Source organism: Aspergillus ruber (assembly GCF_000600275.1).
Source record: "Aspergillus ruber CBS 135680 unplaced genomic scaffold scaffold00039, whole genome shotgun sequence".
Classification (NCBI taxonomy): Eukaryota; Fungi; Ascomycota; class Eurotiomycetes; order Eurotiales; family Aspergillaceae; genus Aspergillus; species Aspergillus ruber.
This window is the reverse complement of record NW_024467335.1, coordinates 107,738-135,411: the sequence shown is the minus strand read 5'-3', so window position 1 is coordinate 135,411 and position 27,674 is coordinate 107,738. Positions and strand designations below refer to the sequence as shown.

Sequence of the window (27,674 nt, the reverse complement as noted above, 5' to 3'; positions counted from 1 at the left end):
GAGTACAGTACATAGCTATATCTCGCAGTGCAATTGCGATATTTATAACCAAGACCGCTAGTTTCACGGGAAAGTACTGAGAAGAGTACTACTACTATTGAAAATACTGCTCTGCACTGCGTCGTCATAGTCATTTTCCGCTGAGCCTCCATTTCTTTATCCATCCCTTTTCCGTTCTCACTACTACCACTACTACCACCTCTACCTCTACACTACGGGGTACAGATACCACTATACTATTCTGTACAATAATTCACTTTAATATCCTATTCTGTACATCCCTGACTCCGGATTCCGAATCCCTTGTCCTCCGCCACTCATTCCAGTTCCTCTCCGAACGCGGCACCAGCCACTCGCCCAACGCCGCGCGATAACGACCGTTCGCCGGCGCTTCTTTGCCTCTACTACCATCTACCCTTCACTCTCCTCTTCACTCCGGACAACAGTTCTGGCTCTACTCTCACTCTTACTCCTATCATATCGAATTCGCGCCATATTAATCCTATAATTTGAGGAGGTTACGGATCGGTTTCATCTGAGTCGTATTCTCGCTGCCTGGTACAGCATCTCACCACCACTATGTCTAAAGTCGTGCGAAGCGTCAAGAACGTTACCAAGGGTTATTCGGGCGTGCAGGTCAAGGTTCGAAATGGTACGTTTATGCCAGAAAGAAGGACGTTCTTAGAAAGTACTGACCAATGCAGCCACAAGTAATGACCCCTGGGGCCCGACGGGCACCGACATGGCTGAAATCGCCGCCATGACGTTTGGCAGGTAGGTTTTCCCGTACTTGATGCGATTCAAGGCTTCAAGCTGACAGTCGTTCAGTCCTACAGATTTCTACGAAATCATGGATATGTTGGATAAGCGGTTGAACGACAAGGGCAAGAATTGGCGCCACGTCCTGAAATCGCTAAAGGTTCTCGATTACTGTCTGCACGAGGGTTCCGAGTTGTCTGTTACGTGGGCGAGGAAGAATGTGTATATCATCAAGACTCTGCGCGAGTTTCAATATGTTGATGAGGAGGGGAGGGACGTTGGACAGAATGGTGAGTCTCATTCTGCGACTTTATTTCTTGTAATGCTAACTTATGCAGTTCGCGTCGCCGCAAAGGAACTTACTTCTCTTGTCATGGACGAAGACAGACTGCGCAGTGAACGCTCCGACCGTAAACTCTGGAAATCGCGCGTCAGCGGACTCGACGACTATCAACAAATGGGCTACGAACCTCCGCGCCGGGCAGAACGGCCGCGTCGGCGACAGAACGATGATGAGGATGATACCGAGTATCGTCTGGCTATCGAGGCAAGCAAGGCAGAGGCCGAGGAGGAACGGAGACGGCGCGCGAAGGCCATAGAAGCGGCAGAGGATGACGAGGACTTGGCCCGGGCGATCCGACTCAGCAAGGAAGAGGAGGAACTTCGCAAGCGCGAATTGGAAGAGAGCAATGCGCAGTCGCTTTTCGATGATGCCCCTGTGCAGGCTACTCCCGCTCAGGCGACCGGATACAACCAGGGCTACCAGCAGCAGAACGCAGTGGACTGGTTCGGTAACCCGATCAATCAGCAACAGCCGCTGTCGACTGGCTATCTGAACAACCAATATGCACAACCAACCGGCTTCCAGAGTCAACCTACCGGCATGAATGGATACGGGCCCGGTGTTTTCGACCAGAACCCCTACGGTCAACAAAGCAACTTCTTGCAGCCGCAGGCGACGCTTCAGCCGCAACATACCGCATTCAGCACCAACAACCCCTATGGAATGGATGTGTACTCACAGCAGGCGCAACAGCAGCAGCAGCAGCAGCAGCAAATGATGCTCCAGCAGCAACAGCAACAGCAGCAGGAGAGCTACCCCTCGGCCGGTAGCAACAACCCCTGGGCCACCTCGCAACCCGCTGATACCCTAAAACCCATGCCAACCGGCTCCAACAACCCCTTCGCGGCTCGTACACAGTACCGACCCACTTCGCCATTGACACAAGGGCCCCCAAGCCTCAACACTCTCTCAGAAGATCGCGCCACCACGCAATTCACCGCCAGCGCCACCAACCCCATCACCAACTTCCAGCCCTCGCCTATGGCCGCTCCTCAACCCCCCAAGAGCACTCCTCCACAGATGAACAACCCTCACCACGCTCGTCTGAATGCCCTTCTTTCTTCGGGCGAAGGTCAGGACACCTTCGGAAACGTCGGCGACCTCCGTATTCCCGCACAGCACACCGCGCCAGGTACATTCATCAACTCTGCGGGTCAGGGTATGTCACGATTGCAAGCCGCGCAGACAGGAAACAACCCATTCTTTGGCCAACAGCAGCAACAGCAGCAGTTCGTGCCACAGCAGACAGGCTTTGTTAACAATCCGTGGGGCGGACAGCCTCCGCAACAGCAACAGCAGGGTGGGAGTTTGATTGATCTGTGATGCTGCGATTTCTGGTGTTTTCAATTCATTTTGCTGGTTGTTACTTTGGTTGGGGGTTTTGCAATGTCGGATTCCGGATACCAAAGTTGTTTTCTGCTATTGTTTTTGACTTGGTTTGCTTCTCTGCATATGAAGAAAGAGAATCTATCTAGTATACTCTATTCGGTCTTTTGCTTGTACTTTTTCCTCTGTTTAAAGATTAACCCCCCTTGCTATATTTCCTTGTGTTGAATAAGTTCTTGTTTTCATAGCTCATGTCCTCCTACATACCAGTACTTAACTACCGAGTATATTATTATTTGTATTTTTTTTCTTTTACCCGCCACTCACCGACGGCCAGAAAAGGCAAACTCCACAAGGGTTCTCTCATCATACTAACGAGATTTGTGTGGGGGGGGGAGGACACCAAAACCGGGGGTCTTTATACCGGGGCTCCAGTTTTTCACCCCGCCACCTGATGTAAGCAGTCGAAACCGGCGGTGACCTAGAAAAGCTGCACTCGTCGATTCAATCACAGCAATCCCTTCTTTCATCTTTCAATCCATTCTACTCACGATAATAATAATAATGGCACCCTTCAAGCTCAACAGCAAGAACTTGTCGCAAATCTCGGCGGCAAGTGAGGCCCAAATCAAGGTCCCAACCTACCAACGCGGTGGCGCTGTCAAGGAGGGAATCGTCCACGTCGGCGTCGGCGGCTTCCACAGAGCTCACCTGGCTGTCTATGTCGACCAATTGATGCAGAATCATGGTGTGACTGACTATGCGATTGCCGGTGTTGGCTTGCAGCCCTTCGATGTCGCCATGCGCGATGCCTTGGGTTCGCAGGACCACTTCTACACCGTCATCGAGCGTTCGGCCAAGGGAAGCCTTGCCCACGTTATTGGCAGCATCAACTCTTTCCTCTTTGCACCTGATGACCGCGAGGCCGTCATCACCAAGATGGCCCACCCAGACACCCACATTGTGTCGCTCACTATCACCGAGAGCGGTTACTATTACAACGAGAACTCGCACGAGCTGCAGAGTGAGCACCCTGACATTCAATTCGACCTCGACCCGGCCAACGAGAAGGCTCCGCGTACCACTTTCGGCTTCCTCTACGCCGCTCTGGCACGGCGCCACCAGCAGGGTCTCAAGCCTTTCACTGTCATGTCGTGCGATAACATGCAGAAGAACGGCTCCATCACGCGGCACATGCTCGAGTCGTTTGCGCGTCTGCGCAACCCCGAGATTGCCAAGTGGATTGCCGAGCAAGGCGCCTTCCCCAACGCCATGGTTGACCGTATCACACCTCAGACAGGGGCCGCCGACAAGACGGCACTCGCAGACAGCTTTGGCATTGAGGACGCATGGCCAGTCGTCACGGAACCTTTCATGCAGTGGGTTATCGAGGACCAATTCTCTGACGGCCGCCCACCATTCGAGAAGGTCGGGGTTCAGGTTGTCAAGGATGTCCACGCCGTCGAGGAGTTCGAGAAGCACAAGCTGCGCCTGCTCAACGGCAGCCACTCGGCCATCGGCTACCCAGGTCAGCTGGCAGGCTTCAAATATGTCCACGAAGTTATGGAGAACCCGCTCTTCCACAAATTCGTGTGGCAAATGATGCAGGACGAGGTGAAGCCACTCTTGCCCGAGATCCCCGGCGTCAACATCGATGAGTACTGCAACACGCTCATCGAGCGCTTCACCAACCCCACAATCATGGACCAGCTGCCCCGCATCTGCCTCAATGCTTCCGGCAAGATCCCACAGTTCATCATGCCGTCGATTGCCGAGGCGATGTGGGTTAACGGCCCGTTGCGTCGTCTGTCCTTCGTCGCGGCCGCTTGGTTCCGTTACCTCAACGGTGTCGATGACAACGGCAACACGTTCGCGGTCGACGACCCGATGCGCGAGGAGCTCCAGGCCAAGGCTCGTGCAGGAGGCACCAGCCCGGCTGAGCTGCTCAGCATCAAGAACCTGTTCGGTGACGACCTGCGCGGTGACAAGCGCTTCCTGCAGGAGATCACCACGGCTATGGAGGATATTGCCCGAGACGGCATCTTGAAGACGCTTCCCAAGTACATTGACTAATTGCCATGGCTAGGGGCTGCTTTGTTGGATTGGCGGAAAAGGTACACCTGCGTGTGTTAGCGATGTTTTATGTTTTATGTTTTCTTTGCATGTGTTATGAATGAGTGGTTTTACGGGAAAAGCGCGACATAGAGGCAAACGGTGATAGATAAAATTCTCACTATTGCACGTCCTAACATTCAGGTGGCGGTTCTCCGTAATTCGTTCCGCTGAGGAGAACCTCCCGAAAGAGTTGGCTTGACCTAGAAGCTCGGAGAGTAGGGCAAAAGTTACCATAGACTGTAGAACACCAGTAGTCAGCTGCGCGGTTCACTGTCAGAACAAGTAAGCAGAACTCGCTGTTCAGGGACATGATGTAGTTTGAAGAGTGGTGAGAGCGGGGATAGTGACGAGGGAACACAACTTCAAGTAATAAGTAACCGAGATCCCCGAGACTTGGGCGGGGAGTCGGTTAACTACTCGAAATAATGACGCATTACTAACACCTATATACATTACTAGTACAGCCAAGCCTACTCCTCCTGACGCAAAGACCTCAAAACACCAACGAACCTATACCAATTAGCACTCGTCCCAATATAGCCTCAATAAAGATAACTCACCTCCTCAGCCCCTCCTCCAGAACTTCCTCCTCGTGAGAGAACACCAACCGGAACCATCCTGGCTTCTTACCGTGTTCTTCCCCGGGATGCAGGAATATGCCTGCGTCGAGGAATTTCTGCGCTAGGGCGTATTCGTAGGTCGATTCTGCTTTTGAAATGCCGTTGATACCGTTAATGATGTCAGGGAGGAGGGCAAGGTACGGGGAGAGGTCTATGTAGATGAAGAAACCTGCGTTTCTGTTATGATATGTGAACAGCTGTCCATAATCAAGGGAAGAAGAGATGCTTACCCTCCCTTGACATAATTGATACCCTCCTTTTCCAGGGTCGAAGTGGTGATCTTGTATGTCGAGGTGAGATGCTGGCTGGATTTGGCGAAGAAATCGGAGACGAATTGTCTGTCTTCGAGGATCGTTGCGCCGATTGTTACGGCGGCGGTGGAGGTGCTGTGTAGGCGTCTGTGTACTATTAGTATGGACTTTCAGATTAAGTTGTACTGGAGGAAGGCATACAGAATAGCCTGACAAGCACGACGAAGCTCCCCGTTCTGGGAAATCAGGAATCCGAGACGGAGGCCACCAGATGCAAAGTCCTATTATAATTAGTTTGAACATAGAATGGTGGAAGGCGAGTAAAACTACCTTGCTAAATCCGTACAACAAGTGTACAAGGTTAGGGTCAATAAACGCTGGGAGATCCAACGACAGAACCGAAGTAAACGGAACAGCATCCGGATTCCCCGAGTCAAAAATACAAGAAGCATAGACCTCATCACTGATAAGGTGCAGCTGGTGTCGACTGCAGAACTTGACTATTTCTGTCAAAGTCTCGGCTGGGTAACACCGTCCTAAACCTCGTCAACCAGTCTGCACAAATCACGCAAGTAGAGGATATACATACCAACAGGATTATGCGGATTCACAATCAAAACCCCCCTAATTCTAACCCCCCTCTCCCCAGCCGCCCTCAGCGCACTTTCAAACGCCCCAACAACCCCAGGCTCAAATCCCTCCTCAACATCGTTATCCGCATACACCATCTCCACACCCGCCTCAACACCATAATCCAGCTCAAACCGGCCGTACACCGGCCGACTAACCAAAATCCCATCTCCGGGCTCAGCAATTGAAAAGCCCAGCATGTGGCCTAGGGCCGTTGCGGAGCTAGCCACGAAGATGGTTTCTGGAGTGAGGGAGGTGGTGTTGGAAGGGTGAGGGTGGAGGATTTCATGGAGGTGGGTTGAGAGGGCTGCTGGGAGGCGGGTTGAGGAGGGGGGTGAGGGGCGGTAGCCTACTGAGTCTGGGGTAAAGGTTACCTGAGATCAAGCATGTCAGGGTTTCTGTTTTTTGGGGGGGAGATGCATGTATATGTGGATGTGTGCGAAGCGGACCTTTTGGTTAATATAGTTGGCGATTTCGGTGCGCATTGGGCCCTGTTTGCGTTAGTACTTTTTCCATTTCACAGGAAAATTAGAAACATACATGCTCTGCCATTCCAAAGGAAATAGTCCCCGTGGGGTTTGTTTCCTTGTCGTATGTGTGGGGAGCCGCATAGCGCCATGGGATATCGAGCATTTCTGCTCTTGATGCACCGCGAGAGGACAACATATTCAACCAAGCGAGAATTGGGTGTTTAATTGCAAGAAAGAGAGGTAAGTGTATAAATTGAGAATGAATTGATGAGGGATGAGGTTAATATAGAGGTCTCCACAGAGAAATGTGCTCAAATGTCAATAGTAATAATTAGCGAAATGCCTAGAAAATCCCGTTGATCATTTGAGTATAAATGCATGCAAGGAGAAAGAGTAGAGTATTGTACACAATCGCATATCCCACATAAAACACCAATCGCTATGCTACAGCTATTGAACAGCAGAAAAAGACACGTATAACGACATAACGACATGACATCCAACTCATATCCTATGCCAACTATACTACCGAGCCCGCCTCTGCAGACCGATATTCTGCCGACCACGAGGCCCTCGCTTACGCTTATCAGATGCCTTCTTCTGAGCAATGAATTTCCAACACTCAATCGGCATCCGCGATCCAATGTGTTGACCGTTCGGACTGAAAACCTCGACCTGGGGCAAGGACCTTGGTGACTCCGCATCGGCCGACATCGTCTTAGCCCGGACCTGCACCGTGAGCTCGACCCATCCACAGCCTTCGATCAAAAGATCGGTCGACATCACTTTGTACGGTAAGGGAGGCGATGTGGCTTTGTTGTCTTCCACAGCTTTGGCGATCGAAGTTGGTAGGTGAGATCTTGTCACGTCGTGTTTTAGGTCGAAGGTTCCGGCGGATTTGATTACTTGACTGAAACCTTCCTTGGCGATGGGTTCGCCGCGGTATGGCCGTGTTTCGGCTTGCATTTCGATTGCCTTTTCGGTCTTTGTGATGTGGGTTTCTAGAGGGACGAAGCAGGCTGCCATTAACACGTCTTCTGGATTTACCGGTGTAATTCTGATGAGTCCGCCACCAAGAAGGAGCGACTGGCCTCCTTTGATAGAAAGACGATCCGGTTTCGGCCGCTTGGACATGATCAGGTCGCGCTTGTGCTCGTCGCGTACGTAGTCTTCTAGCTGACCACGGTCGAGTCCAGGCAGATCAATCATCTCGCCCTTTCCGCGGCCAAACGGGATACGGATGGGCGATACCGTGGTTCCCGGTAGAGATGACACCACTGGAAGAACAGGATAAAGGTCCTCCCGAGGAGCAGGTGGTAGAAGGCTGTCAGGATCAAGCATGGGAGTTTGAGCTTGGCTCTGATTCGCAACGTCTAATTCTTCCTGACGACGGCGTTCAACCAGCTCTGTAATCTTTTCCAGGTTCCTCGAGTCCTTGGGGAAACAAGCTTCGATGAAACTGCTCTTCCCAACGTTGGCCTTGCCAACCACCCAAATCCCCTGACCGTGGTCCTTAATCTCCTCCTTGACCTTCTGAGTCCACCAACCCCGATGAGCGCTAATCATATGCACATTCCCCAACCGCACATCTTCCGCGTCTTTCCCCAATGTCTGACGCAACACAGAGCGCATGTACTCCATCTTCGTATCTACCTGATCTTTCGTTGCGGCCAAGAGATCGGAACGTGTTATAATGAACGATATCGTAGGTAACTTCCTGCTTCCTCGGTACTTGCCGTCTGTCGCTCTTCGGTTTCGCGAGAGCTGCTCCTGGAGCGAGAGAGCCTCGTAGATGTTCGGAATGACGGACATGGGGAAATCCGCTGCGTCAAGGATATGGTAGACACGGTTATGCTTATACGGCGATTTGTCGAGGAATGCTCGAACGGAGTCGATCGTAGGCGAGGGCGCGGATACTGCTTTATTGTGGTGTGTTAAGTCGTGGCATCTGTCGCAAACTGGTGCGTGAGAGGTGGCCGCTTCGAGGTATCGACTGGCGGTACTAGCTGCTTTTTCAAGCATGGCTCCATCTAAAACGGCATTTCGTTAGCAAAATTGAAAGACAGTGCGCAGTAGCATAGCATTTCCACATACGTTTAGGCGCAGGCCTCGTGTATCCTTTCTCTTCTGCATCCCGGAGCACCTTCTCGATTCTTTCTGCCGCGGCCTCCCCCTCGGTCTTCAATTCCTCGGTATTCCCTGCATCTTTGTCTTCCTCCTTGGGTGCTGACTGACCCTTAGCAAACTTCCGCCGCCTGCCCTCGCCGTAGAAGCCCAGTTCACCGGGATCGATTGTTTGCGCATAGGCACCGCATCCGGGGCAGCAGATGGGAATGGTATTCATCACTGTATCTAGATTTGCGCATGGCTGGATACTCGAAGAAAAGTTGCACCGGCTGATTGTGCTGTGACCGTAGAATGATTTCGGCGAGAAAAGTGACTGCGACGGTAACACTTTGGGGATATGTCGGGTTCGGTATAAAGGTGTTGGAGTAATATGATGCAGTTTGACTGCCCTCGAAGCAATCCCTCTAAGACATGGCGCCATAATGTTTGGTAGGTGTTGCGGAGATGGGGGAAGCAATGCCTTTTTTTATCGCTGCGGCGGCAGCTTGATCCACCGAAATCCAGTGGCGAGCATGGCCATTCTACGGAATATTTGCAGGAGCTCTGCGTAGAAATGTACTCATATTGATGAGATTAACAAATTTACGTTGACGCAATTGAACCAAGTATCAAGAGAAATGGTGTTCAAAAATTATGACTATGTACATGGGAGCTACCCTCTAAGGAATGCTAAACAACGCCGTTGAATAAGAAAATCAAATACTCCGTGTCGCTAGGTAGTTATGCCTTGCCTTTGCCTTTGCCTTTGCCCTCAGGATCTTCCTCTTCCTCAGAATCACTCATGAATTCATCATCGTCGTCGAAACCGATGAACTTCCTGGGGGCCGCGGAGGTCTTGTTTGACCCAGATGAGCTCTCAGCCTTATCCTCCTCGCTTTCTCCTTCAGAACCGGACGATGCCGCATTCTCACTGTCCTCACTGGCACTCGTACTAGATCCACCCATAATCGTATCGCGAAGATTATCAGTCCAAGCACCCTCCTTCATAGCCAACATCACAGCCTCGCGCGCCTTCTCATTCATCTCCTCCTTATCATCCATCCACTGACCATCAACCTTATGCTTTCCGCCCCCGTTCTTCAACTCCTCCTGACGCTTCTCCGCAACCTCCACGACAGACTGCCACCGGCGCCGACGCTCTTCCTTCTCCTTCTGGTCCATTTCGGGCTTAACAGCCAGGTATTCGGCTAGGGCCTTGGCTTCGTTAACAGTGCGAATACGCCGGCCGTCGAGGTTGCGGCTGGAAGCATTGTCGTCGCCTTGGGTGCGCTTGCGCTTACTCGACATGCGTCCACCGGCGGCACGAAGCTGGGATCCGAAACCACCCTTTCCTCCGCATAACCGCACGGTGAGGCGGAGGGGAAGGAGATTGGAAGTAATTGAGGATTCACCATTGTGGGCAAAGAGAAGGGATTGGATATGGTCTGAGGATCGGACGACTTGCTTGTTGTTGGTTGTGGTTAAAATGAGCGATTGAAATGGCACGGACGATGGAAGAAGAGAGACGACCTTCTCGGTGAGGTCTGAGAGGGTCGAGATGGATGGGAGGGAGAAGGAGACGGTTGAGGGAAGCGAAAGTCCTGGAAAGGATGAGAGGAGAATGTTGACTTGTTCAGCCATATTGGAATAGTTGTACTCGGTTTCGTGATATGTGTTCGGGTTCTGGATTTCGAAATTGAATAGCAGCGGATTCCTAGGATTGCCGCGCGACGGCGTGTTGTCTGGATCCAGAGGCGATGTTGAAGTCAGGATGCGGAGACTTCGATAAGGCTCGGCTGAGTCAGCTTGTTTATTGCCTGAGGATTCAGGCGATGATATGAATGTCATGTGATAGGGCGCCAACCCTAGCAAGCGCTCCGAAACGGGAAACGTCGCACTTTTCTCGAGAGGTTCCCGCTCCACTCTGATCATTCCTATCATTTAAACAAACCACTTTTCCTGACGTTGTCTGAGCGATTCCCCGAATAGCGCCAGGAACTCGCGACAATGTAAGTGTCTCTATTATTATCCCAATGCTTGTTTGAAGCGAAAGAATTATAAATATATTGACAATGCTCCAGGCTTATCCCCAAGGACGACCGCAAGAAGATCCACGAGTACCTCTTCCGTGGTATGTGAACGACCGACAATGAATCCCCAATCGCTCGACGTTGGCTTGGCTTATAAATTGTTATACGCCTGGAACAACACGAGCCGATTATACATAAAGGATAATCGCTGACTTGGAATGAATAGAGGGTGTGCTCGTGGCCAAGAAGGACTTCAACCTTCCCAAGCACGGCGACATTGACACCAAGAACCTCTACGTGATCAAGGCCTGCCAGTCGCTCAACTCCCGCGGCTACGTCAAGACCCAGTTCTCGTGGCAGTACTACTACTACACCCTCACCCCCGAGGTTTGTTTCACCCTTGTCGCATAAGAACGAGAACACAATTCTGACTATTGCCAGGGTCTTGACTACCTCCGTGAATGGCTGCACCTCCCCGCTGAGGTCGTCCCTGCCACTCACATCAAGCAGCAGCGCTCTCACGCTCCCCCCCGCGGCATGCTCGGTGGTGAGGAGCGCGAGCGCCGTCCCCGCGTTCCCCGTGAGGGTGGCTACCGCCGCCGCGAGGAAGGTGGCAAGGAGGGTGGTGCCCCCGGCGAGTTCAACCCCAGCTTCCGTGGTGGTTTCGGCCGTGGCCGTGGTGCTCCCGCTTCTTAAGAAGGTGTTGTCCGCTACTCGGTCTCCTTCATGGGATTAATGGTGGATGGTGCAGATGCGGTTTAAGTAGGCTTTGAGAGAGGTTCGAAACGAACTGCATTGTTGTACATCTACTATTTTCTTAATTAAAAAAAAGGGAACATTTCAAAAAAAAAAAAAAAAAGCGTTGTCGCTGTCGCCTAACATATCGCTGTAATGACAACATCTCGCTCAATCTGTAAACAGTTGTATAGAGATTAACACCCCTGATCACCTAGCGAACTTCTATTCCATACATCATGCCGATACGAATCTCTTACGATCGTACCGAATGACTGCTTGCAGAATCACAGATGTACCCGTCGCACAATCATCAGCAGAACAATACTCTTCCGGATGATGACTGAGTCCATCCCTACATGGCACAAAGATCATACTCGTCGGGACTCTCTTCGAAGTAAACACACTATCGTGACCAGCACCACTCATGATTGTGCGCACCAGTGACTTCGGCTCCGACACACCAGCACCAGCAACGACCGCTTCAGCAGATTGCCGCACACAGTTGATACAGCTCTCATGGAACTTGACTGCCGGTGAATCGAAGTCCAGGGTCCATTCGACGCGGCACGGCTTGCCAATGCCTTTGCCTTCCTCTGCGGCAATGACATCGAATTCCTTCCTCAACTCGGCTTCGACTGATGCCACCATTTCAGTCTCGGGTCCGCGAATATCGAGCGTGAAGCTGACCAGCCCAGGGACTGTGTTCACACTGCCGGGCTTTGCTTCTACGATACCAACACTGGAAAGACAGCCTTTTGCTGCTGCGACTTCGCGAGCGCATACCATCATACGCGCGAAGGCGTATAGGGCATCTGCGCGGTGTTCGAACGACGTCGTTCCCGTGTGGGTGTCTCTTCCAAAAATGTTAAGGCGAAACCAGCGGTATGCCTGCACTGCAGTTACGACGCCAACTCGTTGCCCAGCGGAGATAAGATGTGGGCCCTGCTCGATATGTAGTTCGAAGTGCGCGGCCATTGGTGTTTCTTTGTAGGAGCAAGGCACGGTGCCGAGGTATTTGATCTTCTCGAGGGCTGATTTCATAGTCTCGGGGGCAGAGGAGGCTGTTGGGAGGGAAGCGACTGTGGGCACTTCCTTGAGGTTATGGGCTCTCGAGAGTGGGATGCATTCTGCCCAGACTCCAGAAGAGATCATGCTGATTGGGAAACGGGCGCCCTCTTCGCTGTAGGGCGTTAGTAACGGTGGTCGTCCTCAATGGTAAGTAGGGCTTACTTTGTCCAGTTAACAACACCTATGCCCCCTTCTGTCTCTAAGCCCATCTCATCAATGACCTTCAGAGTCTCGATACCGGACAAGACACCCAGGATGCCGTCGTATCGACCGCCTGTTGGCTGCGTATCTAAGTGACTACCGATGAATGTGGGAGGGACGTCCTTCCTTCGACCAGGTCGGACAGCGAAGATATTTCCCATCTCGTCCACGGTGACGTTGCATTTCAGCACTCTTGTCGTCTCGATGAACCAATCCCGCACCTGTTTGTCCTCATGGGACAAGGAGAGGCGTTGCATGCCCGTGTCTGTTGATCCACTAGTATCATGTATTAGTCCAGTCATTTGGCGGAATCAACTCTAACAGTACATAGTACGACTGAAATGCTGGATACTCACTCCCCCCATCGAACGCCATATCCCCATCGACAACTATGATGAAGGTCCTTTGCCAATCGCTCCTTGTTAGCCATCAAGGCCGACACCTCCGCCTCGGACAATTCTGTCGACAACATGGCTAGCTTCCTGGAGATTGAAAACGTCCGATATTGCTGCGTAGCACTTTCTGTAGTTCGGGATAATGTCCTAAATGGCACTTTTTCTAATATGCTAGCTGTACGAAAGACAGACATCATGTTTGATTCAAAGCGCCCTGTCCCGATAACGACGTCTTATAAAGGCCCTGGCTGTTGGGGTAGACCTGGGTTTTTTTTTTTTTTTTTTTTTTTGGAGACGATTGCCGAAACAGGAAGCTCTAGTGAGACTTGAGATAAGCGTTCAAGCGGGGTCAGTGTCCATGCATGCTCCTTTAGCCGATGTCGAGAGATTGGAGGTTCATTTCAAAGCAGGAAGTATAATCGACTGTCAATTCGGAGGTTTTCATTAGACCATAGCCGTCGATTGGAAAACGGAATGCGGAGGGTTTCAGTATTTGCCATGGAATTGGTCGTAAACTCCGCAAAATAGTGTGAGATAACCGAGGAGAAAGTGTCGAACCATCATAGCCATGGCTCAGATGCATGTCTTTGGTAGGGACGTCGTGTGTTCGGGGCACGGACGTCAGCAGATAGTATACGCACCGGTGACTTGTAAAAAGATGAATCCCAGTTGATAAGATGCGGGAAAAAAGAGAGAATAATAAAATAAAAGATGTGGATGTTTGTGAAGCAAAAACAGAACAGTAAAAATCGACAACTATGTCGATGGAAGGATTCCAAAGATTTAGGAGAGGAGTATTCTGGGCAAGCCACGGCCATCTCTGGTAAAAGGCAAGAAATGGGTTCTGAGCTAGCTTGTCCCACTCCTCACAAAGCACAGTTTGCAGTGACCTATATACCCATAAACTAGGACATCGCGCGTTCGAACCTCCTTATCTTCGTCGTTTTTATTTTTCCTTCCAGCCGCCAGCGACCCCGCATCATTCCGGATAACCTCATATCTGCTTGTTCTGCTGTTTATACATAATAACTGTTTTCTTTTTTTGCTTTTTCTTCTTTTTTTTACTGCATTACTCTAGTGCATCTAACAACACATAATGTCTTCCGCTGCGTGTATCTTCTGCAAGATCATCAAGGGTATATAGTTCCTTGCCTACCTTGTCGAGCTCTTGCTACTTGAGCTCGACGCCTTGAAGACAGTTATCCCGGACAGCTTTCAATGGATAAAATCCGCTAAGCTCGTATCAATTACAGGTGACATCCCTTCCTTCAAGCTCTACGACAGCGAGAAGGTCTTTGCTTTCCTTGACATCGGTCCTCTGAGCCGTGGCCACGCGGTGAGTTCTTCCCCCGCACCGGTGTTCAAACGCAATGGTGTATAGTCATCGAGCAGCGAGGAAGTTCCGATATACACTTCCTTGCTTTCCGTCTGTCCAGTGTCTCCAAATTTATGCTTGATTTAGAAAGAAACATCACTAACAATCCGAATTATCCCAACAGCTCGTGATCCCCAAGTTCCACGGCAAGAAGCTCACCGATATCCCCGACGAGGACCTCCTCGAGATCCTGGTATGTTGAGACGTCAAAAACGAGCAGTGACGGAACCGGGAAATATTTGGCTTTATATAACTTTCCGGCTGGCGTCAATCCCCGGGGACCTTGGGTGATATGATGCAGCTGGACCGGATTCCCCTCACACGGTCATGCAAGTATGGTTAGTTGGTGGTAATGAATGCTAACGGCGGTGTTTTTTTTTAATAGCCCGTCGCGAAGAAGGTCGCTCAGGCTAGCGGTGCTGAGGACTTTAATATTTTGCAAAACAATGGTCGCATTGCGCACCAGGTTGTTGACCATGTAAGGCCCCCTCCCGTCTTAAGGAGGTCGGTCAATGTGGCATATGCTAATCTACGTCTCTTTGTATAGGTCCACTTCCACATGGTATGTTCCTTATACTATGTTTTCCCATGCCGATTATTCTCCACCCTTGGCCGCATCATTATACTAACCACTATGACAGATCCCCAAGCCCAATGAGACAGAGGGTCTCGGTGTTGGCTGGCCTTCCAAGCCCGCGGACATGGACAAGCTCAAGGCTCTCCACGAGGAGCTCAAGGCTAAAATGTAAAGACATTGCGGTACAGCTTCTGAAAAGAATACCCAAAATAATGAGATTCAATTTATGCGTTACCAGAGGATTTGCAATAGAACTGAACATATAGCGTAAATTTACCAACAAAATGCAACTATCTAGATCTAGAATGCTTAAATCATCATGCGACACATTTAGACGATCTACTTCATCATACCATACATGTCAATACCCTCTTAAGCGCCAGGGTAGAACTCAACCTTTCCATCACCCTTGATCACATTGGTTCGGTCATACAATGACCGAGACCGGATGTAGGGATCAAGCACCCAGTAGTGTTCTCTCAACCGGTTGATGAGACCATTTCTCCGCTCTTCAGCCAAGCTGATAGCCTCCTTGTCCTTGCTGGCGCTAGCGGAAAGCCAAGAGACAGTGGCATCCTGGATTTCCTTGGCAATCTCCTGTCTCTCAGCGACCAGGACATCGCGTTTGGCCGTGTCTTCCATCGCCTTGTTCTCGTCGGGTTGGGGCTCGACGTATTTGTATTCCCAGTTTTCGCTGCCTTCGAGTTCCTTTACGATGCGGTCTCGGGGGATGAATTTCTCGAGATCGCTGGCGTTCTTAGTAAAGTGGACTTTGCCGGCCACGACGGGGTCGAGCCAGCCCTTGATGATGCTCCAGACTCCTGAGAAGAGCCACGGAGCTTTGTGGACAAGAACTGCGCCAAGGGACTCGGGGTAGTTTGCTTCGAAGCATTTGATCATGAACTTGACGGGGGCATAGTCCTGAGATCGATCGATCGTTAGTGATTGAGCAAGCCTTCTGACAAGCACCCGACTTACCATATTTGCCAAAGAAAAGTTGCTCATGTCGAAGACAATGGTCTAGTTCTTGTTAGATTTCCGTTTCGCCATCGTTAGAGATGCCAATTACTTACCGCTGTCTCAACCGGCGGAGGCAACATCATCCGGGTCGTTTCAATCACGTAGACAGTGAAACGCTCCAAGGACTCCTCGCTCTGCTCACCTGCCTTATGCATCCGCACCCTAACAACGCAGATCGGCCGGCCATTCTTATCAACACCGTGCAAGTAACTCTTACCCAGACGCATCTGGTCTAGGAAATCCTGACCCTTCTTCTTTTCCGCAGGGTCGGCGCTCTGCGACTGTTTCTGAGCAAGAGCCTCGCCGTTTCTCATGATATCATCGTCGACCTTGATCTCCTTGCTCCTCCAGCGTATTGTCGAGATGAACATGATAAAGGCCTTCTTGACGTTCCACTTCCGTGCCCGCAGGAACCGCAGGAAGAGAGAATCGGGGTTGTCATGCTTTACCATATTCCAGTAGGTTACCCGAATCTCCTCTGGCGACATGTCGGCAAGCGCTTGCTGGAACTCCCTCGATTGTCCATGCTTATCGTCATCGTCGGCAACGTTGAAGGAAGAAACACTCGACTGTTTTGTTTCTTCGGACTTGACACCAAACGTCTTGAGAGCTAACTTCCAGAATTCCTGCAACTTGGCTTCTTGTTCGTGAGTGAGGTTACCCACGGTTCCCGGAGGCTGGTCGACAGGCATTGTCTGTAGGAGATCAACGATTCCAAGGAAGGGTTCTTGCGGCTGGTCAGGTGGCGATTCTTCGGAATTGGACGGTTGTAGCGATTGCTTTTCGGCGTCAAAGTATATCCAGGATCCTCCGCCGATGAAAAGAAGAGTGAAAGCGAAAGCCCAGAAGGATTGCGAAGCCCGTTTCGGTGCTCTGACAAAGGGTAACGGAAAAGTGGAGAAGGGTCGTGTGGGCGGAGTGCGCCGGCTTGGGGAAGGCTTCAGGGGTCCAGAGGGACTGGAGGGACTGGGGAATTGAGCACTTCGAGGCACAGATGACGACGAGCGAATGGAATTGGCCGAGGATTGGATAAGGCGGCGGCGTGGGAATAAGCAATTGTGCATCTGCCGCTACTCTGAAACGCAAGGGAAAATGTTCGCGTGAGAGGATAGAGAGGCAATACTAGTAGGAAAACAGCCGTGATTGACTAAACAGGAATGGTCAATTCTCTCATTAGCGTCAATCACAAGGCTGGAAATGTAAACCGAGAGATCCGCTTTCTTTACCTGGCGTGTTACCACTAGCAAAGTTGCTGTCTATATGGGGATTGATGAAGCCGGAGATCTCGGTCAGGTGAGCGCCGGCGGATAAAGGCGGGGGATCTTCCACCAAAACACACCATCAACAACCGTTTTTCTCTCGCAGACACCATACACTATACCGATTATAATCGAACAGAGAAGATGGAACCGTCTGTGTCTCGTTCATCCTCGCGCCAACGACTTCCCTCCAGGCCTACGACCCCTCTGCGCCCAAGCTCTCGGTCATCATTTCGCGAAGCCCATGGCTATGGCGGTAGCATCAGCAATGCAGGATACTCGCAGCCTGCTATAAACGCCTTGGAACCCCAGTTTGCGGAATTAGCAGACTCAATGGCGGATCTCGAGGCCAACTTTATGCACCTGCAGCTGTTACACGAAAGCTTGACGCGGTTCAGCGAGAGCTTCGCCAGTTTTCTCTACGGGTTGAATATGAATGCATTTTGTGTGGACTATCCAGAGGTACGATTGCTTGGGCCTAGAATTTCTGCAGTATCTATTGAAGTGGGAAAGCTAACTCGTGAATCCTATGCAGGCTCCTATTCCTGATTCCTTCCGAAGAGTGAAACAAACAGAGGCAGAAAAAGAGAGGGGTACAGTCAACTTGCACTAATACTGAGTACCACGACTACAATTGCTAACGCTCATACAGAGGCTGAAGTTGAAGAAGCCCGACCGACAGCGAACGATGGCGAAACTACGTTCATGTGAGTAGAAGGCTTCGTGCTAGAGGTCGTGGTGCTAATAACGGAATTAATAATAGGACCACGGACACTTCCTTCCTCGAAAGCCCTCCTACCACGGTCTCTTCGAAGTCGACACCCAGATATTCCGCTCCTCGCGCAAGAGGTTCTTCTACTCGTGAGACTATTCGTGGAACTACTCGTGGGACAACTGGTGGTCGCTATACAACACGAGGCACGAGCCGAGCTCGTCCCAGTGCGTTGCCTCGAGGAAGGGGAGTGCGTTGAACGCATGCAACCCGCTATTGCAACAACATAAAGCGATTAGAATAAGAGTACGAATGGGATACCATAGCAAGAGAATAGCGCCCATTGAGGACATATCACATGGCCTGGTCTATCTGGAAGCCATTGCACCAGTCCCACATCTGCTCGGTCACTAGCAGCTTGGAACGGGATGACAAAGAACGACACTCTCCTCGTCTGACGCGAAGGACTACAGCCTCCTGGTAAAAGATTGAGACGTGCGGTCCCATGTGATATAGCATTTTGTGATGGAGAGGCAGGAATGGGATATGGCGATTGTAATCTCCTTTGGTGGCGGTCACAACAAGAGTCGCATACGTTTGAACTAGCTGTTAGCATCTAAATTAGAACATAATATGTTCTCTTGCCATCATTTTCTTTTTTTACTTAGCAGTAAGTACTGTTCTAAATAACATCTGACTATCCCTACGGGGTCGCGGATCAAACCCCGTCCCGAATCCTTATCACCTCCGAACCCCGGGATCGCTCTTTTCTTGTCTCATCGCAACGAGTGAAAAGCTGAGGGCCACTGGCTGTTCACAACACCAGAGACTATACTATAAATCACGATTCGGGTCAGGGAATATCGTCTGGTTTATTGGAGCTGTTCATCCGTTCCGTTGCTACGCGAATAATTCGTCGCCAGCCTTGTCACCCTCTCCGCGGTGCTCGTCCCGGTCTCCGACGCCGAACATCCCCAGTCGCCATTGAATGGCTCCGACTGCACCATTCACTCTCTACGATCAGCAGTATCTATTGTTGAAATGGTTGCATTTTGAATAACTCGGGGAACTATGTGGTTGTGAATTGCACAAATTGTTATTCAGCTCCTGCGCTTGGTCTGGTCTATGGGTTGATTCCCTGCCGTCGTCGCTATTGCCTTCTTTCGTTCCAAAGAGGCTCTGGACCATTTTCGGAGGTTACTTGAGCCGCTGACATTCTTTCTTTCTATACTTGCCCTACATTCTCTTTTGTTTACCTTGGCCGGTATAACTTTCGAGTTGCGCTTCAACCACGGACCATACCTCGACTGCTACTCCGTTGTCATTCGACATCTCTGATATTCGACCCTCACAATGGCTAGTATCAACTCAGTGTCTCTTCTTTCGGAAGCGGCGTTTGGCTGCGGTATGCGACTCCCTGAAGATCACTTGTTGTCCCATGCTGACCTACGCAAAGGACATCTTGCTACCGTCATGAAAGGTGGACAGGCTGCTGGACAGTTCAAAGAGTCATTCATCAAGGCGAACCGGGCATTAGCTCCACTAGGAGACTCTCCAGCAGCTTTACTTCCCTCGAAGTCTCGTTTCCAGTCTTCTGCTCTCCTTAGACCCAGGTACATATGCTTGTCGTGCTCAGAGTCTTGCTTGAGTAACGAACGACGCGCACACACAGAGAAGACCGGGCATCAGTTTTGTATGCACCCCTGCGTCTGTTGTTGGCGCAGGTAAATCATGTGCTAATGGATTATCTCTTCAGATATGGATTCAAGAGCGCGAAACGTGTATTGTCAGGGTTGTGATGACTTTGTCTACGACCATGAATTGGAACGGCTCCGGTCTCCTGCGCCAGAAGTGTCACTCAAAGGTTCGGGGTTCGTTCTAAATTCCTTTATTCTTGGTTACTGACATTCAGGTAGTCTCCAAACGCAAGATCGAAAACTCAGCAGACGAGCTCTTCGTAAGGAGCAACGCTAGCAAGCGTCCCTGTGCGAGACAAGGCGTTAGGGGTCTTTGGAATCTCGGGCAGTCTTGCTTTATGAATGTCATCTTACAAGCGTTGCTACATGATCCCATCCTCCATGCGCACTTTCTAGGAAACGGCCACCAGACCCAAGAGTGTACGATTACTGACTGCGTTGGGTGCTCGGTTGCTGAGGCATTTACGGAATTCAATACCACCGAAAAACCTGAATCATTCGTGGTTTTGAACTTATTAGCTGCCACTTGGCGAGGAAGCGATGTCAGTTACATTTCTTCTAATGGCTTCAGATAGGAAATGCTGACTGGCATCTCTTTTAGGCATTGGCTGGATATCGCCAACAAGATGCACATGAGTTCTACCAGTTTCTTGTTGACAAGCTACATTCAAGCGATGATGACCATGTGGATGATTATGAATGCCCGTGCTTCTTCCACAAAACCTTCCACGGAAAACTGCGAAGCACAGTTACTTGCGACAAATGCGCCAACGTCACCCAAACGGAAGACCCTATGGTCGATCTCAGTCTTGACGTACAGGTGCAAGCGAAAAAACGCGCCATGGGCAGTGGAATCGGCCCTTCATCTACGGCTACGCTCAAAGGCTGTTTAGACAGTTTCACATCACCTGAACATCTCATGGCCGATGCGTATAACTGCGACCAGTGTGGTACTCCCCAGAAAGCAACGAAACAGCTGCGGATTAAGAAGTTGCCGGCGATTCTGTGTTTGCAACTGAAGGTACCTTCTTCCCCCTTCGTCTCTCATTTTGCATCTTTTAACCATTCGTTAACCTGAATAAAGCGCTACGAGCATACATTCGCCGTCTCCGAGAAAGTCGAAGGACGAATTGACTTCCCTCTATCACTCAACATGCTTCCATACACAACGAATCCGGACGTGCGAGTTGACAGAAGCAAATACGTTTACGATCTATCGACAGCTGTGGTTCATAAAGGCAAGCTGGATGCAGGGCATTACTATGCCTATTGCCGGCAGGGTGACCAAGTTAGTCAATACCACTTACTTCTCCTTGACTAGGATAAGCTAATTTTATGGATGACTAGTGGGTACTCTTCAACGATGACCGCGTGACCGTCGCCTCGGAAGCCGAAGTCCTCAACGCAGATGCCTACCTTCTGTTTTACAATCTTCGCACATTGGCCACTGCAGGATCATAATCATAATCAGTAATCATTGCTCAGAAGGGATCTGTGAAGGAGTGTTTCTACTTCTACTACTCCTGCTTTGCATTTTATTTTCATTCATCGTTACAGATACCATTTATTGCGGGTAGGGAGAGGTTTCGTTTCTCAGTGCTTAGGTTCTGCATATTCGGTATCAGTTTACTCGGAGTCAACTTGTTGAAATTGGAGATGGGACACTGCTGTTGCTTTCCTTGAGATGATCCTTAGTATGACCGAACAAGACTTGGTTTAGTTTGGGGTTCAGTTTACACTCTCGTCTGCATAGAAGGATCTAGATGGTTGATTGGGTAATTTCACATGTGATAAATTAGACGTTCAACTACGAGAATGAACTACATGGCTCGCGCAGCATAAAAGCAGTTGAGTCTGACTACGTGACCGTGTATATCTGGACTGGGGTTGGGGATATGCGTCAAACGTGGGCGTATGAAAGACACCATGGCGTACTGTCCGTGCTCGCAATAGTGTCCGTGTCTGTCGTACGGAGAATAATGCAGCAGTGCTTGTCACAATTCCTCCGCTCGCGTCGGGCGACGGTGTCGAATCAATATCGAGAAGTAGGATACCAAGGTGGACACAAATAAACGAAACTGTTTTGTTTTTTCCTCATTTCAAACGTAGCGAGAAATAAAAAAGGAAAAGGATAGCAAAAAAGAAGAGGGGATATTTGATTTGATGTGACACCATCGATCAGATTGTCCACGCCGGTATCCTGGAATTATGATTCATATTTCCACCCCTCCGTCAATTTTTCCCCAATCCTTTTGTTATTTGCCTTTTATTCCATCCACCCCATCGGGAAAACTCAGGTAAGTCGGATCCCCTTTTTCCTCCCATGGTTGATACCGAGCGCCGAGCACGTAATGGAAATCGTGAAACACGAACGGATCGAGAAAAGAGACGAGCAAGTACGAGCTTAACGGTACTGTAGTGCGAGTGGTTAGAATATTGGACGGTCCGGATGCTTTTTCGTATTCTGTTGTTGTCGTTTGGGTGCGTGTAGTGTCAAAACAAACCTTGTTGAAACCGATGTCTGTAGCCTTCTCACGGAAGCACTGACGGCAGATGTTCATCTAAATCGAGAAAAGTCCCCGTCAGCCAAATTGTCCCCATGTGTATCATGTCCATTCAGAAACACAATAACTCAAAAGGTTGTGGATATTCCATACCCCGTACTTGCGGATGAGACCACCGCGGTTGGAGCAGACACGGCTGAATTCGAATATTAGCAATTCTGTCCTTTCGGTCGTCCTTTATTGCCTTCCTGCCATCTTTTTCTCGGGGGTTATCTGGTTACACACCATCCACGGGATCCCTTGCCGTACCTAAATAAGAAAAAATCACGTTAACATAAAGTTCTCAAGCCTATCCCACCGCCGTATTTCCAATATCCAACACCTTCAAAGGGCCACAACAACAAAAGGGAAGGCTTACTTGCGGGGCCGGCTGTACCACACGGACTCGTGAGTCATCTTGAAGAATCGGAGGCGAGGGAAAGACCTGAGTGAGGTTTGACGGTGGTTTTGCGGCGGGTGATGATGGTGGTCGTCGTCGCGGTCGTTCGCTGGGCGTTTGGGGGAGGATTGGGCGGAGGTCGAAAAGGTTAGGGTTCAATTTGCGAAAATTGCGGTTTGTGTGCTTTTCCCGACGCCGAGATGGGGCCGCTAGCTCGCTTGAAGTGGCACTAAGCCATTTCGGGTTACATTGGTTGAACTGCGGTCATGTGATTGGCGGGTCGGTTTAGGTTGGAGATCCGGGGGCTGGTTTTTCCGTGATTTGGTGTGTTTAACATGTCAAACGAAGTACTACCATTCTCGATTTTAATTGGAATGACACCAACTGGATGGGAAGCTGCAAGATACTGCTCATTCGCACTGCTTGCTGCTTGGTGTCCACGTTGCGGAGCTGGATATGAGCTTGGTTGATCACGCGACCCGCAGCACTTCACGGTAGAACTACAGCCGTGTAGGCTTGATGTTGACTCTAGGCTTCTAATTTGTCTCGAAATTTACTTGGCTTGAAATGCACCCAGAGCGAAGAAATCAAATCTTCCCCTGGCCTCGTTGGAAGCGACAAGAAGGAGCTGTAGCCTGCTCGACTCTTTGGCTTCAATGACAGTCCAAGACTGTCGTTCTATACACACATTGGATGGCATTAACCTGTTGGGAATGGGAAATATTCCAGAAACGCAATTAATACATACCTAGTCACAGTCCATCCCCAGTTTGCTGCAGATGTGACCTGCCTGGCATACTGTCCATTCGCACCCTGATCAGGAGTTTCGCGTTTGCATGTTGGAAAAGCCATGTTTGCTTCAGGGATATCCATCTTAGAACTCTTTGATCATAAACAAATGGACTTAGTTGCATATAATGTCTTGTACCTTCAACGTAACACATTCATTCAAATGCTGCATTGACTATTTACTGTGTCAAGTCCCAAGTAGCTCGTAAACCTTCCCTAGGATTGTCAAGGTTTTTCTCTATTTGTCTTCTCAAGCTTGACAGTTTTGACAGTGAATATTCTACACATGCAATTGCTTGCACAGGCACAGGAGAACTTATAACCAACAACTCCCGCCGACTTTTCCCCATTCTGCAACCAGCTTGAGGCAATACCACTCGGCATAAAGCACTAACTTCCATCTCAATGGTTGGCAGCAGTCGCTTAACCACACGGCTAGATGCATATCATCCCGTCTTCGCGTTGGACCAGTCTAGCTCCCTGCTTTTGCCTCAACCACCTCCCAGGGTGAGCGCGTTGGTGAGGAGCTCTGGTCGACTTAGGAATACAAGTGCTACTACCCAGCTAAACCTAGAGAGATAATTAATGACCACTATCAGTTGCTAGTGAAGGTCGGCCGGGGAAGACACTCAACGGTGTGGCTTGCGCGAGATGCCAAGAGGCATGTTTTGAGTCTTTCCATAGCAACTGCAACTTCCAAGACTAACAAACGATGGCTTCGGTACAGATACATAAGATAGTCTGAACGGAAAATGGCACTGAGAATCAACAATACTCGAAACCCTGGGATCCGTAATCGTGAGCGTGACATTGAGAAACACATTGCTCTGCAGAACCCATCACATCCTGGTCACATGTTTAATCGATCATGGCTTGAGAGCTTCGAGGTGGAAATTTCAGAGGGGAATCATCAATTTTTGGTATACAAACCAATGCTAGAGCCGCTCTGTATTTTTCCGTTACGCTTTGTGAACGGAAGAAGTCCCCTTTTGATTGCAAAGGCATATATTCGCGCTACCTCGCCAGACTTGACTATTTACGCAGAGAATGCAAGGTTTTACACACCTGTAAGTAACCTGTTTTCTCCAAACTTGGAACGAAAACACTAATACGTACTGCAGTTCCTAGATCTGAAGCTGGACAATATCTTATTGGCTACCGAGGACAAAACATTCTTTCTGAATCTGTCAAAAAGAATACTACCGAAGTCTCCGTGGATCACAAATGAACCAATCACCGGCCGGTCCGTCTACCGCTGTCAGATGGACTTGGATCCCATAAACGTGAAGGAGGTTAACAAGATGCTTCCCAAGAGTATCGACTTTGGTTTGGCGAGAAAGCTTGACAGTGGCAACCTGTTCGTGGAAACAATTGGCATCTATCCTATACAGCCAAATCACTACTGTGACCCGGAGGTTATCCTTTGCTATGGCTGGGACTTCAGCGTTGATTTTTGGAAATTAGGTGTTCTAATAAGACATCTTAATTTCTCGGGTGTCTTTAATGGGGCGCGGCAGCGCCTAGAGCATTGAGCTAACTCGATTCTGACAGGTATGGAGAATCATTGAGCGCACGTGGTTATTCCGGCAAGTGCACGAAACTGATGGTTGCCATGATATCAAAGTAGATCTAGTGGGAGTGACCGTGTTGCTTAGTTCGCCCCCAATAGAGTTACTTAACAGATCGCATCTCATGTCACAGTGTTCATGGCCTGGTCCCATTGAGAATGACGCGGCAAGCTATGCAGATCCCCGCAGGGTTACTACGACGGACCATTTTTCAACGACGAAAGTAGGAGGTTCATATATCACGGGTGTTGGAATTTTCGCTGATTGAGTTGTCATGCAGGCGAGTTTCTTCACGAAAGTTTGATACCAGCCCGGACTCTTGGGTTAGCAATTCCGTCGTCTATGGAGGGAGAGGAAAGAGAGGGCTTTCTGTCGTTCATCATTTGTATGCTTACTTGGCTCCCGGAAGACAAGGGCACGGCTCGTGAGTCCTTTTGACGACGAATCTACAATTGTTTTTGTGATCCACATATCAGGCACGGTCTGGTATGGACGATTCAATTAACGTAAGATTAATACTGCACTATGGAAAAGGGATATGGTAATATAAAAAGTATGGGTATTGTTTAAAAAGAAAGGAAATAGAAAAAAAAAAGGCCCCGTACCAAAAAGTACGAAAGTCAAAAAAGGAACCAATGCGTTAGCTGGGAGTCGAACCCAGATCTAGTGCTTGGAAGGCACCAATGCTAACCGCTACACCACTAACGCGATAGATACTGTGATTGTTTTCTTTTACCAAATATGTTAATGCTAACTAACAGCACAATAATGCCATCACATCGACATTAAATAAAACCATCTTATTACTATACAGAACACTCGGAGCACAAACCAATCCTCCTAACCATCTCGGCAATAGAAACACACATTAACCAATCAATTTTATACCGATCAGCACTAATTATCCAAATGCACATCATCCTCGGTGCGTAGCGTTGCAAAAACCCACAGTTCAATACGAGATCGTCCGACTAGATCAAATTTTTGGACTTCGGACAACGGCAGGCGGCAAACAGCAGATGACAGACAGGGCTGGAAAGCGAGCCGGACAGCCGCCAATAAAAGAAAACAAAAAAAAAGTTTAATAACGCACCATAACGCATCCTCTACGGGTGATGGAACTTCCCATGTGCCGTGTACAAGTAGCGAATGGGGACTGTTATTGGCTGAGCGTGATGGAGGGACTTTCCATATGTATCTAGAGTGTTGATGGATTGATCGGAGTTGCAGAGTGCCGGATATCCGACTCTGGTTTGGTGCACATTACTGGGAGGGGTAATTTGACACGGCGGTTAGGCAATGCTTTATGGACGGGATGTGAGATGGATTTTGGGCGTTGGTTAATTAAGATTATGCACTTCGAGTACTGAAGACCTTGGCCTTCAACATGATTCGTTACGTCAGTGGTGTGCTTGTTCAGTAACTGCATGTCCACTATGTATCAGAGGACTGTAATGTTACTATCAAGCAATCATGTACACTTGGTACAATGCCTTTCAAGAGGCGAGAAGAGAAGAGGCGCGCAAAAAAAAAAAAAAAAAACCGGATATCAGAAAGCATAAACTTTAGCATATCCTAAGCTGAAGAAAGCCGGATGATTCGATCGGAAAATTCAACCCCACTACAACAAGTATACAGGTGGAGTAGGTTGGGTACTCTGTTCGGGATTCGCTTAGGGGCCAATTAACAGCCAGACGTTGTACTACCTACTTGCATGTCATCACAGGGCTATAAAGTGCTCCCGAGCCAATGTACATATGCGGTGTGCTATGTAGAAATAGGATAAGCCAAATACGAGCTCGATGGGACTTCTCATTCAGCTGTTCAGCCGTGGGGAGAGGATAAACTACACGCTACCGGCTAGGTGCGCCCTCGCGCCACATACCTCGCTTCATATAGTTAGCACATCATCTTCTTCTACTCTGTATCTAACCGTAGTCTGTACCCGATCGGACAAGTCATATGTTCATTTCACCAACCACGGATAAGCAATATTCAATTATGAGTCATAAGACGACAGCCGGGATTCGGATATCAGCTGCCTAACACCGATTTCTCCGGACTCCGTAGATAATAATTAGAGCTTGGATGTGCACAAAGGAAGTGCGTGGGCGACAGGTGCCTTATGCACACAGAGTTGGAAATGAGCACCCGATGACCTCACGGAAGGTCGCGGATAGCACCGATCCACGCCAAGAGGATCGTCATTCGGCGTTTCCCTCTCGTTTTTGTAGAAATGAAAGAAATGTTTAGATTTTACGAGCACCTGGTGGAATAATCAAGTAAAAATTAACCAACTATTGAATCCTGTCTGAGCCTGGTCTGGCCGGCTATTATTCATTATTATTACTGAAATGGTAGTGGTATTATTGATAACTTCGAAGCAGGTTTGTCTATATGACAGCATAACTGACCACCCAGGCGGCACCACGATGTCATGCTACGGAGACAGCTGCAGAAAGGAAGGATGGTCCCGGCATACCAGCATTTCTGCCTGGAGGACAGCCACTCGTACAAAGCACACACACACAGCCATTGTCGGCTACTTTAATTGATCTGTGAGGGGCACAATGATATTCTGATGATCTTCCTCTGTCCCCCAATAGATTTCAACCCATTCTGCAAGTGTCGGGGTGTACAGGCAAAGGTCTCTTTTCTGTAGAGCACTATCTATGCGGACTT

General features: G+C 49.5%; 13 protein-coding genes and 1 non-coding gene across 14 annotated transcripts; 7 read left to right on the top strand and 7 right to left on the bottom strand.

The window, feature by feature from the left end:
- Positions 1-579: 579 nt before the first annotated feature.
- On the top strand, positions 580-2,425 carry EURHEDRAFT_465833 (epsin; the record flags this gene model as incomplete). The annotated part of the gene is made up of 4 exons (XM_040785046.1): positions 580-652; positions 705-774; positions 829-1,049; positions 1,098-2,425. The coding sequence occupies 4 exons, from the start codon at positions 580-582 to the stop codon at positions 2,423-2,425; spliced, it is 1,692 nt and encodes a 563-aa protein (XP_040634757.1).
- A 567-nt stretch (positions 2,426-2,992) lies between these two features.
- Positions 2,993-4,501, top strand: EURHEDRAFT_465733 (mannitol dehydrogenase family protein; the record flags this gene model as incomplete). The annotated part of the gene is made up of 1 exon (XM_040785041.1): positions 2,993-4,501. The coding sequence occupies one exon, from the start codon at positions 2,993-2,995 to the stop codon at positions 4,499-4,501; it is 1,509 nt and encodes a 502-aa protein (XP_040634756.1).
- A 350-nt stretch (positions 4,502-4,851) lies between these two features.
- On the bottom strand, positions 4,852-6,760 carry EURHEDRAFT_416835 (pyridoxal phosphate-dependent aminotransferase). Its single transcript, XM_040783062.1, has 8 exons — positions 6,585-6,760; positions 6,494-6,535; positions 6,004-6,418; positions 5,745-5,950; positions 5,616-5,695; positions 5,394-5,561; positions 5,104-5,340; positions 4,852-5,053 (listed from the first exon to the last, which is right to left on the bottom strand). Exons 1-8 carry the CDS (start codon positions 6,708-6,710, stop codon positions 5,014-5,016), a joined length of 1,314 nt encoding a protein of 437 aa, XP_040634755.1. The 5' UTR covers positions 6,711-6,760; the 3' UTR covers positions 4,852-5,013.
- Positions 6,761-6,787: 27 nt separating this feature from the next.
- EURHEDRAFT_416834 (uncharacterized protein) lies at positions 6,788-9,085 on the bottom strand. The gene is made up of 2 exons (XM_040783061.1): positions 8,609-9,085; positions 6,788-8,544 (listed from the first exon to the last, which is right to left on the bottom strand). Exons 1-2 carry the CDS (start codon positions 9,060-9,062, stop codon positions 7,040-7,042), a joined length of 1,959 nt encoding a protein of 652 aa, XP_040634754.1. The 5' UTR covers positions 9,063-9,085; the 3' UTR covers positions 6,788-7,039.
- A 288-nt stretch (positions 9,086-9,373) lies between these two features.
- EURHEDRAFT_438645 (telomere maintenance SDE2 family protein) lies at positions 9,374-10,258 on the bottom strand (the record flags this gene model as incomplete). The annotated part of the gene is made up of 1 exon (XM_040783453.1): positions 9,374-10,258. A coding segment is annotated over one exon (885 nt), but the record flags the coding sequence as incomplete, so codon positions are not given.
- A 203-nt stretch (positions 10,259-10,461) lies between these two features.
- On the top strand, positions 10,462-11,487 carry EURHEDRAFT_389861 (40S ribosomal protein eS10; the record flags this gene model as incomplete). Its single annotated transcript, XM_040779800.1, has 5 exons — positions 10,462-10,530; positions 10,610-10,629; positions 10,702-10,751; positions 10,877-11,037; positions 11,092-11,487. 5 exons carry the CDS (start codon positions 10,462-10,464, stop codon positions 11,344-11,346), a joined length of 555 nt encoding a protein of 184 aa, XP_040634752.1. The 3' UTR covers positions 11,347-11,487.
- A 135-nt stretch (positions 11,488-11,622) lies between these two features.
- On the bottom strand, positions 11,623-13,129 carry EURHEDRAFT_381410 (M20 family metallo-hydrolase; the record flags this gene model as incomplete). The annotated part of the gene is made up of 3 exons (XM_040779412.1): positions 11,623-12,568; positions 12,619-12,933; positions 13,014-13,129. The coding sequence occupies 3 exons, from the start codon at positions 13,127-13,129 to the stop codon at positions 11,623-11,625; spliced, it is 1,377 nt and encodes a 458-aa protein (XP_040634751.1).
- A 1,019-nt stretch (positions 13,130-14,148) lies between these two features.
- EURHEDRAFT_406375 (HIT family protein) lies at positions 14,149-15,176 on the top strand (the record flags this gene model as incomplete). The annotated part of the gene is made up of 6 exons (XM_040780457.1): positions 14,149-14,188; positions 14,306-14,388; positions 14,552-14,620; positions 14,813-14,905; positions 14,975-14,989; positions 15,069-15,176. The coding sequence occupies 6 exons, from the start codon at positions 14,149-14,151 to the stop codon at positions 15,174-15,176; spliced, it is 408 nt and encodes a 135-aa protein (XP_040634750.1).
- A 200-nt stretch (positions 15,177-15,376) lies between these two features.
- On the bottom strand, positions 15,377-16,716 carry EURHEDRAFT_518690 (CRAL-TRIO domain-containing protein; the record flags this gene model as incomplete). The annotated part of the gene is made up of 3 exons (XM_040786706.1): positions 15,377-15,925; positions 15,983-16,024; positions 16,078-16,716. 3 exons carry the CDS (start codon positions 16,714-16,716, stop codon positions 15,377-15,379), a joined length of 1,230 nt encoding a protein of 409 aa, XP_040634749.1.
- A 711-nt stretch (positions 16,717-17,427) lies between these two features.
- EURHEDRAFT_381407 (DASH complex subunit DAM1) lies at positions 17,428-18,254 on the top strand (the record flags this gene model as incomplete). Its single annotated transcript, XM_040779411.1, has 4 exons — positions 17,428-17,745; positions 17,819-17,876; positions 17,936-17,990; positions 18,047-18,254. 4 exons carry the CDS (start codon positions 17,428-17,430, stop codon positions 18,252-18,254), a joined length of 639 nt encoding a protein of 212 aa, XP_040634748.1.
- A 1,094-nt stretch (positions 18,255-19,348) lies between these two features.
- Positions 19,349-21,153, top strand: EURHEDRAFT_518688 (putative ubiquitin C-terminal hydrolase Ubp8; the record flags this gene model as incomplete). The annotated part of the gene is made up of 7 exons (XM_040786705.1): positions 19,349-19,400; positions 19,452-19,688; positions 19,752-19,859; positions 19,912-20,234; positions 20,294-20,713; positions 20,777-20,980; positions 21,040-21,153. 7 exons carry the CDS (start codon positions 19,349-19,351, stop codon positions 21,151-21,153), a joined length of 1,458 nt encoding a protein of 485 aa, XP_040634747.1.
- A 1,043-nt stretch (positions 21,154-22,196) lies between these two features.
- EURHEDRAFT_432652 (40S ribosomal protein uS14) lies at positions 22,197-22,652 on the bottom strand (the record flags this gene model as incomplete). Its single annotated transcript, XM_040783423.1, has 4 exons — positions 22,197-22,253; positions 22,350-22,392; positions 22,482-22,505; positions 22,615-22,652. Coding segments are annotated over 4 exons (162 nt in total), but the record flags the coding sequence as incomplete, so codon positions are not given.
- A 1,177-nt stretch (positions 22,653-23,829) lies between these two features.
- On the top strand, positions 23,830-25,430 carry EURHEDRAFT_518687 (kinase-like protein; the record flags this gene model as incomplete). The annotated part of the gene is made up of 8 exons (XM_040786704.1): positions 23,830-23,931; positions 23,967-24,107; positions 24,165-24,405; positions 24,426-24,491; positions 24,553-24,890; positions 24,976-25,124; positions 25,172-25,215; positions 25,273-25,430. The coding sequence occupies 8 exons, from the start codon at positions 23,830-23,832 to the stop codon at positions 25,428-25,430; spliced, it is 1,239 nt and encodes a 412-aa protein (XP_040634745.1).
- Positions 25,431-25,628: 198 nt separating this feature from the next.
- On the bottom strand, positions 25,629-25,700 carry EURHEDRAFT_t151. The gene has a single exon. It is a non-coding gene; the product is annotated as a tRNA-Gly (tRNA).
- Positions 25,701-27,674: the final 1,974 nt, after the last annotated feature.

Bases quoted from the DNA above. Each gene is read 5' to 3' on its own strand.
- EURHEDRAFT_416835 (XM_040783062.1), bottom strand. From the start codon at position 6,710: ATGTTGTCCTCTCGCGGTGCATCAAGAGCAGAAATGCTCGATATCCCA. The intron at 5,696-5,744 runs GTAGTTTTACTC...TAATTATAATAG, and splicing joins TGTTGTACGGATTTAGCAAG to GACTTTGCATCTGGTGGCCT. The intron at 5,054-5,103 runs GTGAGTTATCTT...TAATTGGTATAG, and splicing joins CTGGAGGAGGGGCTGAGGAG to GTTCGTTGGTGTTTTGAGGT.
- EURHEDRAFT_416834 (XM_040783061.1), bottom strand. From the start codon at position 9,062: ATGGCGCCATGTCTTAGAGGGATTGCTTCGAGGGCAGTCAAACTGCAT. The intron at 8,545-8,608 runs GTATGTGGAAAT...ATGCCGTTTTAG, and splicing joins CACGAGGCCTGCGCCTAAAC to ATGGAGCCATGCTTGAAAAA.